Genomic DNA, 16,422 nt, shown 5'->3' with positions numbered 1-16,422 from the left:
GCCTGCAGTGAACAGATACAGTTTTGGATTTTTCCACGTTAACAAAACTGTAAAAATGTGGAAAGAAAAATTACTGTAACCACCCTCAGCTGCCATCCTTCAGTAATTGTGTAGATTACATGAAGAGGAATGCTCATTACTCAATGAGAGGAGTATGAAGTGATTTCTTGTGATCTATGGGAATTCCAGTAATGACGGACACTGCCAGAGATGGAGAAGAAGCATGTAAGGTTCAGCCCCTGGATAGCATCACAGGTCACCCCTGACATAATGTAATAGTCTGGCAATAAAAAAACCTGCTGAAATATTCTGTTGACAAGGGTTAAAAAAAAGTCAGTTGTAGGAGTTTTGAATCAAAAAGTTATAAATATTAAAAAGGAACATTGTTATGCATTGTTGTTCCCATTCCATGACTTCAATGTCTCCTCTTCTCCATTGAGGATGGATTACATTTGATAGATCTAAACATCCAGGAAAATGAGGACATTTGTCCAAATAGGTGCCTAAGGACATTTTAGAGGGATAGCTGCGCTCAGGACTTCCCTTGAAAAGCCACCAATACCCAGGTACAGCTGCCATGTTATCCTATATACTTCCCCCAGGGATAACTGCGTCAAACACTTCATATATGATTCCAAGCTATAATTTGTTGATAGGTGGATCAGAACGCTGGTTCTACTGTAGATTTGCATGTTCAGGAGCCCAGATTCTAATTGTGTCTAGTACTGTACATTATAACTGCACAGCCCCATAACTCACAATGGACTTTATTAATAGCTGGTACACAGTCCACTGTCTTAACAATCATCTATTAAGAGTCTCCAGCCTCTCAGCAAATCCAGCACAGTGGCGGGATTAAAACGCCACCAGGTCAGACATGGATTTCAGCTATATTGTCCCCAGTTTCCGGTGGAGGGTATAGTAAATCCACATGCCCGATTCCTCGTCCTGTCACACCTATTTTTTAAGAAAAGTTGTGCGGAAACCCAAAAGTAGTCAGGCCAGGAATTAACGTTTTACAAAACTTATGGCATAAAATTGACATACAAGGCGTGATAAATCTGCCACATGCGATGTTAAGTCTAAACTGCAAGGACCAGACTTTAACAAGTTAAATGGGTTAAAGTGTAACTGTCATTTCCGATATTGTGGGGAGGGGGCAATTGTGAACATTTTTCTAATATACTTCATTAACAAATTTCCCTTAGGGTGCATTCATACCCGGTATGCCCGCCGTGCGGGATAAGAGGAGGAGGTGGCCCCTCCTCCCTCCATAGGAAATAGCTCCGCACGGGCGCACACCAGGGAAGAGATGGAGCATGTTCTATCTTTTCCTGGTGTGCGGCTCAGAATGGTGCCACACATGTGTGGCGCCGTGCCACCATTGCAGTCTATGGGGACGTATTTGCGGCCGCAAGTATGTCCCAGCAGACAGCTGTGTGAATGAACCCTTAGGCTACATTCACACTACAGTATGGGGGACGTATATACGGCCGATATACGTCCCCTATACACTTCTATGGGCTCATGGCCCTGTACGGGAGCGGTACCGCTCCGTAGCCCGAGGAAAGATAGGACATGTCATATCTTTCCCCGTATTACGGCGCCGTGCGCCATTAATTCCTATGGAGAGGGGCGGGGGTGAGCTGCGCTCACCTCCTCCTCCTCCTCTCCCCGCGCTGCCGTGTGCCCGCCGTACTACGGTGCGGCGGGCTCACGGCAGTGTGAATTTAGCCTTAGTTTGTAAAGTAACAGGCTGTAAAGTGCCCCCTAGTTACAATTGTACTTCTACGTTGCTAGGGAAAATATGTCTACAGGGTCTAAGACAGATCTATCTCTTCTCTCCTGTTTTCTACACAGCTGTGAGTGTTAACCCTTTCTTCTCTCTCCCTGGCTGTAGTATGCTTTGAGCATAATTTTTAATGCTCATCCTCACTACCAGAGTTGTTTAACCAAATACAGCATGATTAGATGTGAGCTCATACAGCCTCCATAGACACACACTGTACAGGCTGAAATATGCATCTTTATGGGAGGGAGCAACTTGTTTTTTTTTTTTTTTTTTTTTTTTTTACAAACAAAGTAAAATTTGTTAATAAAGTGTATTAGAAAAATGTTCACTACACCCTCCCATACACAATATAATAAATTCTTTCAACTAAGAATTGATAACTTATACAACAATAATATAGGAGATGAATAGTATTTTATCTTCATTCATTGCCGTCGCTACAGCCATGAGTCAAGTATTCAGGATACAACACACAGGACATGAATGAGATCTGTTAATTTATTGTCTATACATTATATTCACACTATAGCCCAGCAATAATACAATATATCCAGAACTCTATGTAACAATAAAAATAATTTACAGGAGCAATGAGTGTATAAAAAGTGGTGGTAAAAACTCCTGACGTGTCATGTTGGGGGGATATTACAGAAATACTGTAATCTGGAAATAAAACAGGTTCTAGTCTGTAAGCAGCGTCTAGGCAGAATATAAATGTAAATACATTTCAGAAAATATTTTTGTTACTCTAAAGTTGTTACATTTTCTCATATAGTTTTACATCAATTCTTCAGTTTCCAAGATCTCTGCATTCATTGTCTCCGGTCACGTGATGTCACACAGGTGTACGGCTCGTTAGTATCATAGGGTGTAATCAGAGCTGTGTGTTATAACGAGCCGTGCACCTGTGTGACATCACATGACAAAGCTTCCCCTAGAATCACAGCAAGCAGAGATCTAGAAACCCACAAGAAGCTGATACATAAAGTACCGGTATATTGGAAATCTGTGTAACTAAGCAAAATGCAAATAATACTCTGCCAAATTCACAAACCGGACCCCTTTAACTCCCTGCTATTTCATCTCTAACAGGACACAGAGCTGGTGCTGTAACATAATAAGACTAATGCTGGTGACCGGTGCCTTATAAGCTGACAACAGGCAGAACTGGTGACGAAGAAAAGGTAAAGAGTAAATAAAAAGTTCTGCGTCATTTTCAAAGATTTGTGTGTTGGCTTCAATCTTCTGCCAATGTATGAAAAGATTGGGGGACAGCTATCAAGACTTGTACATCAGTTTTCTGATAAACAAGCCCTGAAATAATCAATATTCCTTAAAATATGATTATTGTGTGTCAGAGCAGCCACCCACCGAATACATCAGGAGGCCAGAACCTCCACATGTATCCAGCACAGCGGAGCTTATGATACACTGGAGTATGATAAATGTCCCCATTGTGCTTCACATCCAGTGGTCAGAGGTTTCCTGCTTTCAGTTGGCCATTACCCATATGGTGGTTTAGACCCTGAATTTACTGATAGCGAGCAGAGATCTTGAGAAGGGTAAAGTGTATGTGTCAGGTTCTGCCCCCTCAGGCATTAGACATAACAATCAATGTAAAAATCTAAAAAGGCAATAAAACCTGCATGCTCAGAATTCCCCTATAATATGCCTCTACACTACAACCGATTTCTGGAAAACATTACAAATTTTTGTCTTCACAATGCCATAAAAAGTAAATGTGGTTTACAGCTTTCCCACAAATATAGAACTGTGTCCAATCATCAAATATTCAGTATGAAAAATAAATATAGATGTCGCCTTCAACTGTAAAACTTCATGTGGCCATGTACTGCGAGCAAGGAAGAAAATAACACTGCGTGAACTTTGGCAGAGATGCGGCAGGATCATGTGATGTGGCATCAACCCAGATATACAGTAGGTTTTATATACATGGGATAGGAAGATACATGTTGCCGTTTAATAGCCAACAGTACACCCACAGCCCCACTTTCGCACAATTTCAGACTTTTAAGTGCAAATGTCCTGTAATCCTCATTATATTATAGGGGATTCCATTTGTTTAAATACTTACATCCCAATAACCACTTAAATGGGGCAAATGGCTACTCTTCCCCCCAATTAAGTCTCCTATAGCAAATCAAATTATGTGTCCAGAAGGCTCTGGGCAGAGTTTTTCCTTAAATAAACAGTCTTCATATTGTACAGTGAAGGCCTCTTTGGCTTTTCTTATATACAATAGTGTTTTGTCTTCTTCATAAAGTGCTACATTGCAGAGGTCTCGGATACAGACCAGTCTATTGCTTTAAGAGGTCCTTCAGCACTGCCCCAGCACTGGCATCAGAGGAGACGGGTAGAGGTGTGAACGTGGGCAGGGCTTCTGATATCGGCTTCATGAGGAGGTGCCCCGGTGTGCTGCCTCCCAGCGAAGAGGTGGAGATAAGGGGAACAGCAGCTGAGCGAGGGGCCAGGAAGGGATTAGACTCCTGACGTCGACTTGATCCTGATCCTGCAGTACAAAAGCAAATTTGTTATAAATGGAAAGTAATTTAAGAAAAACCAGCAATGTTTAGCCAGCTGAACCAACTCGATCTAAAAGGGTATGTTCAGAAGTTCAATATCTTTTCTCCTTGGTTTACTGGCCAGCAAGAGACCGGCAAAGACTATCAGTGTCCAGATGCTGTGCTCCCTGGCATCATGGCTACCATCACTGGCGCCATTGAGTAATGCAACCTGCTACCTGCACATGAACCTGGATAAAATCAGCCGTGAAAAACAGACTTAAATGTCAGTTTTTGAAGTCTCGGACATTTTACTAGAAATCTTAAATATGACACTTCAAGTATTTCCCCTGTAGTGAAGCCATCATCTTACAACTTATGAACCCTGGTGTGGAAGCAATTACTGGGATGGGGTTAGGGAGGCTACATCCATTAATATGACGGCTAGAGATATTATTTTGTCTCACTGTGATGATGGATGCACTGATAAGTATGACATCATGTCTGCCAGCTGCACCGTGCTCTAACAGAAATATTATGTCTGCTGCTATCAGACATACCACCAGTATGCTACACTGTACCTTGAATGGCCGCAGTGGTGCTCAGGCTGCCGCTAGTGGATGCACCCAGTGGTGCCATGTCTTGCATCGTCAGCTTCAGCGGGGGAAGTTTGGGTAGTGATTCTGTCTCCAAAAACTTCACAAAGAGCTCTGAGAAAGACTTAAAAGAAACATCACACAATGTAAACATTACAACATCTGGGCTAATAATGGAAAAATAGATAAAATAATAATGTCCACATACATTATTGAGTAGCGACTGATGACTGGGTCTTTGCGGAGTATTGGGGACACTCTTAGGATGAATTCCTCCTCCTCCAAACCAGCCACTCACCCATCGGGTCACACCACGATTCTCTTCCATGAGGAGCTGTGTGTGGGGCAGGGTTTAACAGGTAAGTGGCAGAAGCTCCAGTGTCTATAGATAACAAATTCTGCAGTGACTTACTTCATCCATCTCCAATTTCTTCAGACCGAGAATGCTCCCCATCAAACGAAGGACCTCATGGCGCTTATTCTTTGGAGTGTGGAAATGGCCAACAAACAGATTTCTCATCAGCACCCTGGAAAAAAAAAAAAATATAGGATTTACTTATACTGTGTCATTATTAGACAGTTTGAGAAAGCAGCAAATGGATCAAAATAATTTATGCAGGGTGATAAATCTGCTGTCTTTCTATGTTCAATCAAGTTTATTAAACATTTTATAATAAAACAAGAAGAAAAGTTAAAAACAGAAATGCATCAACAATGCAGCACCAATAAGCATCAGAAATATACAAGGTATACTACGACAACATAGGAAAACAGGATGATGTGAGGAGTACCAAGGGATAGTATATGTCAGCTTATCCTACAGCAAGATAAGACGTCTCAGAACCAAAGCCCAGTTACCTACTAGGACTCAGGAGGGCACAGATAACCACAATCTCAATTGCATTTTTAAACATATTTTCACTGCACTTTACAAAAACCTCCAGCTCCACATGTGGAAGTAGTTGTGAGCGCCTACAGCTATGGAGGTCTTATGAGATCTGTCTAATCTCCAGCTCTCTGATCTTACTACAAGGAAATAAAGACATCAAATTTACAGAAAAGTCCACAGTGATAACGTCAGGATCTGAACTCTGGAGGCAACACATGTACAAAAGACATATCATACATTTACATTCGGGTTCTGGCTCTGCGTAACATGAAAATCTAAGAAACTTAGCTTTAGAATTACGTCATATCTTATACTTAATCATACACTTAGCTGCTACAGTCACAGTATCCTGTGCTCAGCCTCCAAATACATCTACCATCATAACATACACATAGATCCAGGGATGGAGGGGCTCTAGTAACACCGCCCAGAGCCTTTCTGGCTCATTTGCATACTGTTAAAAGTAATAGGAAGGAGACGATGGATAACAAATATAAGAAGATCACTACACGTTGCCTGTATCTATAAGTGTCCCAGTGTCTAATGTTTCTATTAAAGGCTGAGAAAAGGAAAATAAATGCGTCTTGTACCTTGGCTCATCCGTAGATGTAAGCACAGTGTGAAAGAAGAAAATTTTACTTATTTTACGTAAACCTTACTGTCTGTAAGACCCCAACTGTACAAAAATAAGTGTAAAAATTATACAGATGACTATAACCCAGGACCTTGGAGTTCTCTGATTGTATAACATTACCATAGGAACCCTTGATATGTAGGTACATACATCACACTGTGCCTGTGGTTAGTCACTTTGCCATAAAGTTACTTACTTGTCCACCTTCCCCTCTGTACTGTTTAGTAGATTCATCAGCTTATTTTGAGCATCTTCCAGCATCTCCTGCTTCAGGTCACCTGATAATAAAACACAAGAGTGACAATGTTATTGAAAAGCAAATTTGGGGGGGTAGATCAAGACCTGCTCACATTAAGGGATATCCATTTTCCACATCTCCAAGTATTGTGGCTGTGTTCCAAAGGGATATTTGGCATATCGGGGGAGGGGGTATAGCGGGCTGCATTGTTTCTCTATCTTGATTTTTCACAAGAAGTGGAATGTTGTTCCTCTGATTAGTAAATGTTCCCTCGTGGATTCTCCACCCAAAGTGTGAGAACATGAGAATGTATGAAGGCAGAGGACTGCTCCTTATATGTAGATATGAGAGTCTAGACGAACCCACAGAATAAGGGGGGCTAGAGGTACGAGTAAAATAAATAGGTGCTGAAGTATGTTATGTTGGCAATACACTTCACATAGCTGTCAGCTCAACCAATATTTTCCTGCCTCTCCCATTACAAATGCAGGTTTAGCAGGGACCAAGGTCTCTGCCATGATTTTCTTGTACGGGTGCAGTCCTAGCCTACATCTGACAGCACAATTCCTCTGATGCATTATATATGTCAGATGTTTTTCACAGTCTGAGGATCCAATCCCATCAGAGAAAAATGCAGCATACATTTCTCAAACTGCCTGCTGAACTCAATAGAATCGCAAAAATAAAAATGGGCGGCATTAGGTTATCATCTGAGATTGCTCAGATTTCCAAGCAAATGTTATAAGAAAGTAACTGAGTCTGAGGCCCCTTTCCGATGGGCAATGCAGGTTCTGTAATATTTGGGGGTCTGGATACCACAGAACCTGGGAGAATTATACAAGAGGAATTATGCCCCCTTTCTAGGGACAATGGGGTGGGGTCTGGAGGGCTGGTCCAAGGGGCTGTATACCTGGTAGATGTGCAGCGTTTAAGATGAAATGATCTTCCCCGCTTTTTGTACCCATTTCAGACATTGCCAATTCGCTTAACCCCTAGGTTTTTTAAACAACTCAAATCGAGCATTGAGAAGGTTTATCTGGAAGGGATACAAGGTCAGGCTGGCCAGATCTATCATGTTCCTGCCTATATCCTAGGGGAGAGTGGGCCCCTCAAACATGAAGTGGTGCTATAAGGCCTCTTTACTAGCAAGAATAGTGGATTGGTGCAGGCACGGGCAATTTAAGCAATGGTTTGGGCGAGAACAAACCTTCTCACAGATCCCATTGGCAGCGGCTCCATGGATTCAGAAGCCACTCCCTAGCATGGTGTCTTCTCGCCCAACTATAGGTCTGACGCTGACAATGGCCAGGAGGAGGTTTGGCAAAAGGGGCATCTCCCCGTCCCCTCTCCAACCCATCCTAGGTCTTTTCAGAGGGTTTAGCTCTGGGACGCTTTAGAGGGTGGATGGAGAGTCTGTCCACTTCCGGGAAACACATTTCAAACATCAAGGGACTTGGATGACAAACGCGACATTACTAGCAACGGTAGGACTAGGCCCATGGCGTACTTTGCAACTCTCCCACTTCCTCTCGACTACACCTGGTGGGGAGGGCCGCAACAGATATCTCACACCCTTTGAACAGGCACGCACAGGTACAGATGTCTTGTTCCACTCATTATCTGTGTGCTACGCTCTTCTCATTTTACCTCCTATTTTGTTCCTACCTTCTTGAGCAAATGGGAAACAGATGTGGGGATGACTTTTTCAGTGAAGGATAAGAATAGACTTTTTGAATTAACCCACAAGACCTCGAACTCTAGTAGGTTTCAGGAATTGGGATATAAAATCCTGACAAGATGGTACATAGTTCCGACAAGATTACACAAAATGTTCCAATCTACCTCCCCCCTGTGTTGGCGATGTAGAGACAACAGGTACGTTCCTTGACATTTTCTGGGATTGACGGAATTTGAAAGAGTTTTGGGGGGTAGTAAACAACATAATGTCGATAATGGGGGTTCAAGTACCCTACATCCTGGCCTTCTCCTTGCTACATTACTCGGAGTTCACTACTGCAGCCAACCGCAAGGCTATCCTGCAACATTTGGTAAATGCTGCATGCTCCAGTATACCAGCTCTCTGGAGATCTTTGAGCCCACTGACCCTGGTGCAATGGAGGATATTACTGTCTCTCTACAGGATACCCATGAAAAATGTGTGACTGCATGGGCCCCCTGGATAGTATTCCAGAACTCCAAGAACATCCTCTCCGGTTGATCTATGGTTCTTCTCTCCTCCCTGCCCCTCTCCTTAAATTTTTTTCTCTCTTCTCTCGGCTTCCCGCTGCCCTCCTCCTCCCCGAACTTTCCCAGTCTGCCATTCCCTTTCTTGTCACTCCTATAGGGGTTACTGTGTGATACTGCTAATGGAATTGATACTCAAACAGTTCTCTGCCTCTTAAGTATATGTCAATTAATATGTGCATATTATATCTTACAATTACTGATTATTTTGGCCGAATGTTTATATTTTGTTATATAAATAAAGAATTAAAAAAAGAAGAAAAGAAAGCATCTCAGAGCAGCGAATCAAATGTGAAAAATCTGACAACTCGGATGACTCTAAGCCTAACACTGCTGTCACTTTCACATACAGTACTGCGAGAGGTGGGTTATCTCCTCTCTGATATCAAGGGAAAAAAAAAAAAAAGATTCATGGATTCCAACATGCCCAATGCAGTTTTCGCATAATATTTGCCATTGGAAAAGTGATGCGATAACTCCATACACATTAGTCGCCGTTCCTACAAATATCACTTTGGAGCATATTTCTCCAGGATTCTTCTATTTACCCTACAAAAGGATATAATGTGCTGTGTAAAACGATTGCCATTCTGGAGAATCATGTATTACAGGGCAACCACCAATACTATAGAACAGATTAATAGATTCTAAAGGATCCTTTATAACTACAGATGGGTGGGATAATGAGATGAGTGGGGTCTGGGAGCTTTCCTTAGTTGTGTTGCTTCATATACCCTGACAAGTACTAACAGTCTATACACAGTGACATTTTACGGTACGTCGGAGCTGGAGGTACATGTCAGCGATGTAATGAATGTAAGCTACTCCGTTACTTGTCTAGCATAGAACAGCATAGAAGAATATATACTGTTGTGCCAGCCAAAAAGTATACTGGGCCAACAGAGACCAAGGGGACACCCTTTAGATTTATTTAGACTTTTTACTAATTATCACTTGAATATATAAAAGAGCAGGAAGGAGCCTAGACGGTCACCACCCAGCACCAGTCTACCATGCCCTCACACTGTTCTGTACACCACAGGTTCCAAGTCATATATTGGCACCAGGTAAAGCTTTTAACTAAAAAAGTGAAGAAAAAAAAAATTCTTGGCTGGAGATGTGGTCTGGACAGATCTCCAAGATTGGGAATGGCCAGGATCAATTTGTTAACCATTTAAGGCAATTCAGAAAAGTGCAACTGGCAAAGCTGGGCCTGTGTGTGAATCCAGCCGACTGCCAGCACGTCCATAAAGAAATCCTTCACGAGAATTGGCTGTGCCTGTGTCTGAGAATGCGTTTGGGACTGATTTCACTAGGTTTTTTTTTTTAATTTTGAAGAGTCTTTAGCAAAAAATATTAACACTTTCACTGCCAAATCAGATCAACAGGCCTGCAAAGCAAGCTTGAACTCCTTTAGCTGATCTCTGCACCTCCTGCAATGGCTAACTAGCACAGCTCCACATCATTTATAAATCCTAGAATAAGATGGTCCATGGAGCGGTTCTGGATCTATTAGTAAAAGTAGATTGAAAGCAAAATCTTGCTGCTCCCAAGCAAACTATTGCTGCTGCTACTACAAGGTAGATGGACAGATCACAACAACAACTGTCATTATTACTGCCACTAACATCTGTGCTTCACTGGTTACTATTACAGCTGCTACAATTATTATTATTATTATTGCTGCCATTCAATTCTGGGCTTCAGTGGTTTCTACTACTGCAGCATCCGCTATTATTGGTGCCGCTACTATTACCAAGCTCCTACATTTCATGCTACCATGGTTACTACCACTACTAGTAGTTGCTGCTACATTATCAGCACATCATTTCACAGGTCATATGATGCAATGGCGAAGAAATCATTTTCCTAGAAATACTATTTATGAGCTGTGCTCGGTACTCACTTGACGAAGGTCTATAATACCCAGACATAGAAACTGGCAAGGGATGCACCATTCCTGGAAAATACCCTTTCATCCAAACTCACACAAACCCAATAAAACAGTGCCCCTAACTTTACTGCTTGTGGAAGGGTTATAAATTATATACTACCAACACGTGTCTGGCTCCTGGGCTATTCCAACTCATACACACCATTAATCCTGCACCTTGAAAAGAAATTACAGGATCTCGTCATCCAACACTGAGCTGAGAGATTAAGTAAAGAATAAGGGGGGAAGCTATTTCACTTTAAACTTCAGAGAAAAGAAGCAGATTTGTGAATTCATCTTCAATCCCGTAACTGGGAAATGAGGCAACACAAAGGGTTAACACAATCAGGATTATTCTCCTCTCTCTTAAAACACTGAGGTTTTTTGGGGGGCCCCCCACAGTAAAAGCGTCCAGCGTGTGCCTGGGCATTCATTAATCTGCTCACAGAACAAACATTATTTATATTATGGAATTTCCCGTCTAGTCAACCTAATGGGTTTCGAATATGGGAATGTTTAATGGTAATGTCAGCACTTGTAGTAATAATCTCCACAAGAAAACAATTCGTGCCCAACCAGAACGAAAAGTCGCATCTAATCTAATCTTTGCAAATTTTTCATACAAAAAAAACAGCAGGAAGTGTTGTGTGGGGGAGGGGGGGTTGCAAAATATAATATCGCCCGTTACCATGGCACACTGCCAGCTGCATAGTGCGCAGATAAACCACTCAAACAATGGATGTGCCCCCTGAATCAACATGTGCAAAGATAGCTGCATCTACACCATGAAAGGGTTTTAGAAGGAAAGTTATTCTCCTTTCTAACACACATATTAGACCTCATAGAATTCTAAAGAATGACGCAAATATATATATATATATATTTTTTTTTTTTAAATCTTTGAGAAAACCACACATTAAACTTTTTTCAGAATTTTGGATGTGCCATTTTTAAGTTAAGTAACAAAACATGTTGTATTCTATCCTTCCCAGGTAGTCATGTTGTAGTATGTTATCTACTACACATGTGGGTGACAGCCATTCCTATGAAGAGGTTAAGGATGAGCGGTGTCATTCCAGTTCAGGTTCAGCACAGTTAACCTCCGATCTGGCTACAATCAAAGATGTTACGCTTTGTAACACCACTCCACGTGTAAATGGAAGCGCACCCTGCCTGCATTTGAAAGGCGGCGCATAGACATCAGTATTTAAAGAGTTTATACCCACGATCAGTGCCAGCAGCAGGTGATCTGAATGCTGAACGTCTGGCTGAAGTCAGTTATAATCTCACATTTATATAATGCGTCACCACCTTATCACCCATCCTTGTATTGTGCATGCGTTTGTGAAAATATGTAAAATTTTGTAAAAACCCCTACAGAATGTCACTCATGAGAACTCACGTCTAGAGATGAGCGGACACGGCGTGCAGACATAATTCCGGGTTGGGGGCCAAATAGCTAATCCACCAAATGGACTCCCCTAGCAACTATGGCTGTGATTTGTCAGGGGGAAACCTCTACCATGTGACTACTGTCCAATACAATAGAGCCTGCATGGGATCTAATGAATGGAGCAAGTGTCATCGATCCTGAAGAGCAGAGCAGAGACTGAATAACAAAAACAGACAGAAGTCTTTAAATTTAATAATTTAATTGGGAATCCATTAAAGGGATACCATTCAGGGGACCAGGAATAAGTAGTAGAACACGTGTAGGATTAAGTTTTTGAGAGAAGATATGCCTAGTCATATTGACTCCGTTAGACACTTTATCCTGCATTCTGTATATTTTTCCATTTGGTGGACGGCTCCGAGAGGTTTCATTGATTTATAATGTTTCTTGTACTCACTTATCGTTTTGATTTATGCAAAGTTTGCTGAAAAGTTAGTGACCATTTAGGCAAACTCTTACAGCTTTCATAAGAATTGGCTAAAGCAAGCAAGGCTAAGCAAGTCAGATGTCGCTAACTAAATTCCCTTGTTCAACAACAAGTGTGACCACCTATATAATAGAAACTTTGGAAAGTTGCTGAGCTGGAGCACTGATCTCAGAAAAGCTCTAGGAAGGGTATGAAAGAAAAACAGTAAAAGTATAAAAACTTTTGCCAAACTCTGCACTAAGCTAATATAAGCAATACTCAAATTTACTCTCATTAGTTATCTGCAGCCGTTTGCCTGCTAGCAGTGTTGCTGCTTTGTTTGGATTGGTTTCTATAGGAATCCATACCTGTAGCTTGCGATAAGAAGAGTGTGGTTGAATCTTGTTGTGAGGGATAGGAGGAAAGGAGAAAAACAAAACAAAAACATTCTTTTAGAGAGGGGTCCTCTGGTAAGGTTTCACTATGAATATTATATAACCAGTGCTCTGTGTTGTCACCTCGGTGTCTTCCCTGCCTTGCACTGTACTAGATCTCCATATAAGCAGTAACACCGATTATGTGCCCTTACTGGCTGAGGGACTTGTGCTTGTTCATGTGAATGCCCTCAGTGCTTTGGCCTCATTGCCCTTAGCTGATGTCATAACCAGGAAGTCCCACCCACTTCAGAAAAAGCCGAGAGGATTTTACAGATAGCCTCATCTATCTATTAGCTCTATATCTCAGCATAGGAAGAAACCAGAAACATGATACAGGTATCATTGAAATTGCTGTCAATGCCTCTCTCTAGGCCATTTCCAATAAGTCCAGCATTTTTCAATGAGAAAGATTATTCACAGATGGAAAACTTTGAAGACAGTTATTCAGTAGTGGGCATCTCAAATAATTAACTCTAATCAGACCATACAATTCTCAGAAATTGCAATAATCAGAGGTACATATCAGATTATACAGGCCTCAGCATGCTAAATGTTAATCTTTATGACAGCACAATTATTAAGACTAAACAAGTATGGGCACCAAGCACACAGCAGCAGTTGAAGCACACATCAAAAGCTGGAGCTTAGAAGAAGCTGGGTGATGCAACCAGACAATGACTCCAATTCCAACCACACATCTACAACAGATTGGCTGAAAAAGAAGAGCATCAAGCTGCAGCAATGGTCCAGTCACAGTCCAGATATGAACGCGAGTCAAATGTCACCAGATGATTTGACCAGTTTGAAGTTTTGAACTACTCAAAATGCCAAGAGGGGAATGGAGTAGCTTTGAAATAAAAAAAGGCTCAGTTTATAAATTTGGCCTTAAACTTGTTGTCAGAATGATAATGCCGTCAGTGCTCCTATACGCAAGTGGCTAAAATTGTCCTGTGTGACTTTTTTACTAACAAAAATCCATTAGTTTACAGATGATAAATGTCCCCCACTGTGCCTAAGAAACTTGTGATGACATAGTAGTCCAAATAATCATGAGTAAAGCACTGGCACAAAATCATACTTAAAAAAAACTCCTGTTGTGATCATTTCTTATTACTATGTATCAGTGAAGATAGTTTGTCACAATCTGGAGAAAGAATTATGATCAGAAGAATGGAAAGGAAAACAGGAAATCCATAAAGAAATGAAGAACTCGTGGCCATTTTGTAGCTTTTGTAATCTGACAGGTGTCTCTTTATAGGATTATAACTTCTGAACACTAACTTTGTTGATACATTTTGCACTTTTTTTTTTATAAAAAAAATGTAACTAAAAAAATTGGAGAAATTAAAAAAAAGTGCCATCTTCAAAATTCTAAATGATATCCTTTTCAGACAGATTGTAACTGACTCGATTGATGCTAACATTTCCCATATGTCTGCATTATGTTTACATCATTTCTTAAATGTCAGTACGATTAGGTCAGTACGATTGCTGAAATACCAAATTTCTTTAATTTTTTCTCGTGAGGGAAAAAAAAAAATCTATAATTTTTGCAGCATCATTTTGCAGCATTTATTTTTTGTCTGTAGAGCCGGTGGAGTTTGATTTTTGCAGGGCAGGACATGATGTACTTTACAACGCTACAATTTTGGTATAGATATGTTTTTTGATCACTTTTTGCATTTTATGTGGGACTTGATAGGTAAAAGCATAATTTTTTTGGGGGGAGGGGGGTTGGCAGATTCAATATGGATACCATATATGTTCGGTTTGTATGTCGATTTTCACTGTTATAAGTCACTTTTATATGTATAAAGGCTTAGGGGGCATTTTAATTAATTTATTAGTTTTTTATTTGAACAATTTTTTTTTTTACTGTTATTTGTTCCAATATGGGACATGAACAAGAAATCATCAAACTGAAGAAGCCGGATAAACCACAGGTTAACGTGCGAACGGCCGCTGCCTACAGGCGAAACTCCTCACACGTCATCTCTCCCACTTGTATCCACCCCCCCTTTAAAGGGCACCTACCACCACAAATCTACCTATAAAGGTAGATCGGGTGGTAGGTGGATCAATAGGACGTGAGGATAGCCCTTTTAAGGGCTAATCCTCACGTCCCCGCAATGATTTGAAAACTTTTATTGCCCCAATATTAAAATTTTCTTATGCGGCTACTGGGGCGTGGAGTAGCTGCATCTGAGGTTACACGAGGCGGCTACTCCACGCCCCGGTAGCCTCTTTTCTCCTCCTACCAAAAATCTTCGGTGCGCAGCTACGAGGAGCTGCGCGCCCTCGTCCGGCACATCTGCTGTCTGCGCAGAACAGCAGGCCCGCACCTGTGCAGCTCCGACTCCGTAGCAGTGACCGCGCAGGCGCGGGCCTGCTGTTCTGCGCATGCGCAGATGTGCCGGACGAGGGCGCGCAGCTCCTCGTTGCTGCGCGCCGAAGATTTTTGGTAGGAGGAGAAAAGAGGCTACCGGGGCGTGGAGTAGCCGCCTCGTGTAACCTCAGATGCGGCTACTCCACGCCCCAGTAGCCGCATAAGAAAATTTTAATATTGGGGCAATAAAAGTTTTCAAATCATTGCGGGGACGTGAGGATTAGCCCTTAAAAGGGCTATCCTCACGTCCTATTGATCCACCTACCACCCGATCTACCTTTATAGGTAGTTTCGTGGTGGTAGGTTCCCTTTAAGTATGTATTTTTGAATAAAGAAGAGAAACACTGAAGCAACTAGGCAAGTGCCATCCAGTTTTTTCTTTAGAATACTCTGCAATACTAATCTATTGCAGGATATTAAAACTATCAGCCTATGCAATTTTATAGGTTGACACAGTGCCTGTACAGGCCATTGCAATGATCAGCACCCTCTGAATGCGGTGGTGGGTGCCAATCATGGGCTAACCCGTAGGTTACAGCTTACATCCAGTTTTTCCTGACGCCAGTTCAGATCCAGTGATGAGCTGCATCGCCATTTGGTCCATGAGTTATGGATCCATGTACTGCATGGAACACCAAGTTATAGTGATCCATACAATACATGTACATCATAGAGCATTAAGGTGTTAAAGGAAATCCATCATCAGTTTTGATCATAATAAACAGACACAGTATTGGGTATAGGCCTTGGATATCTGTGTAACCATAACCTTGTGTTTAGCAAGTAGAAACAGGAATGTGAAAAGTAAACTTTTAACCCCTTAAGGACGCTGGGTTTTTCCGCTCATTTCTCGCTCTCCAACTTCAAAAATCCATAACTTTTTCATTTTTAC

The 16,422-nt window shown here is 41.6% G+C and overlaps 1 protein-coding gene across 1 annotated transcript in view; it reads right to left on the bottom strand.

Moving 5' to 3' along the window:
• Positions 1-2,272: 2,272 nt before the first annotated feature.
• Positions 2,273-16,422, bottom strand: part of TRIP11 (thyroid hormone receptor interactor 11) — a 41,329-nt gene continuing 27,179 nt past the window's right edge. Inside the window, exons 17-21 of the mRNA XM_072116605.1 lie at positions 6,630-6,711; positions 5,323-5,437; positions 5,119-5,244; positions 4,896-5,034; positions 2,273-4,322 (exon numbers count right to left, since the gene is read on the bottom strand). Coding sequence (XP_071972706.1) covers positions 4,111-4,322; positions 4,896-5,034; positions 5,119-5,244; positions 5,323-5,437; positions 6,630-6,711 — 674 coding nt within the window. The 3' untranslated portion in view covers positions 2,273-4,110. The remainder of the gene's footprint in view (positions 4,323-4,895; positions 5,035-5,118; positions 5,245-5,322; positions 5,438-6,629; positions 6,712-16,422) is intronic.

The sequence above is a fragment of the Engystomops pustulosus genome, chromosome 7 (assembly GCF_040894005.1).
Source record: "Engystomops pustulosus chromosome 7, aEngPut4.maternal, whole genome shotgun sequence".
Lineage (NCBI taxonomy): Eukaryota > Metazoa > Chordata > Amphibia > Anura > Leptodactylidae > Engystomops > Engystomops pustulosus.
Note: the sequence above shows the minus strand (reverse complement) of the source record. Positions and strands in the feature narration are given on the sequence as shown.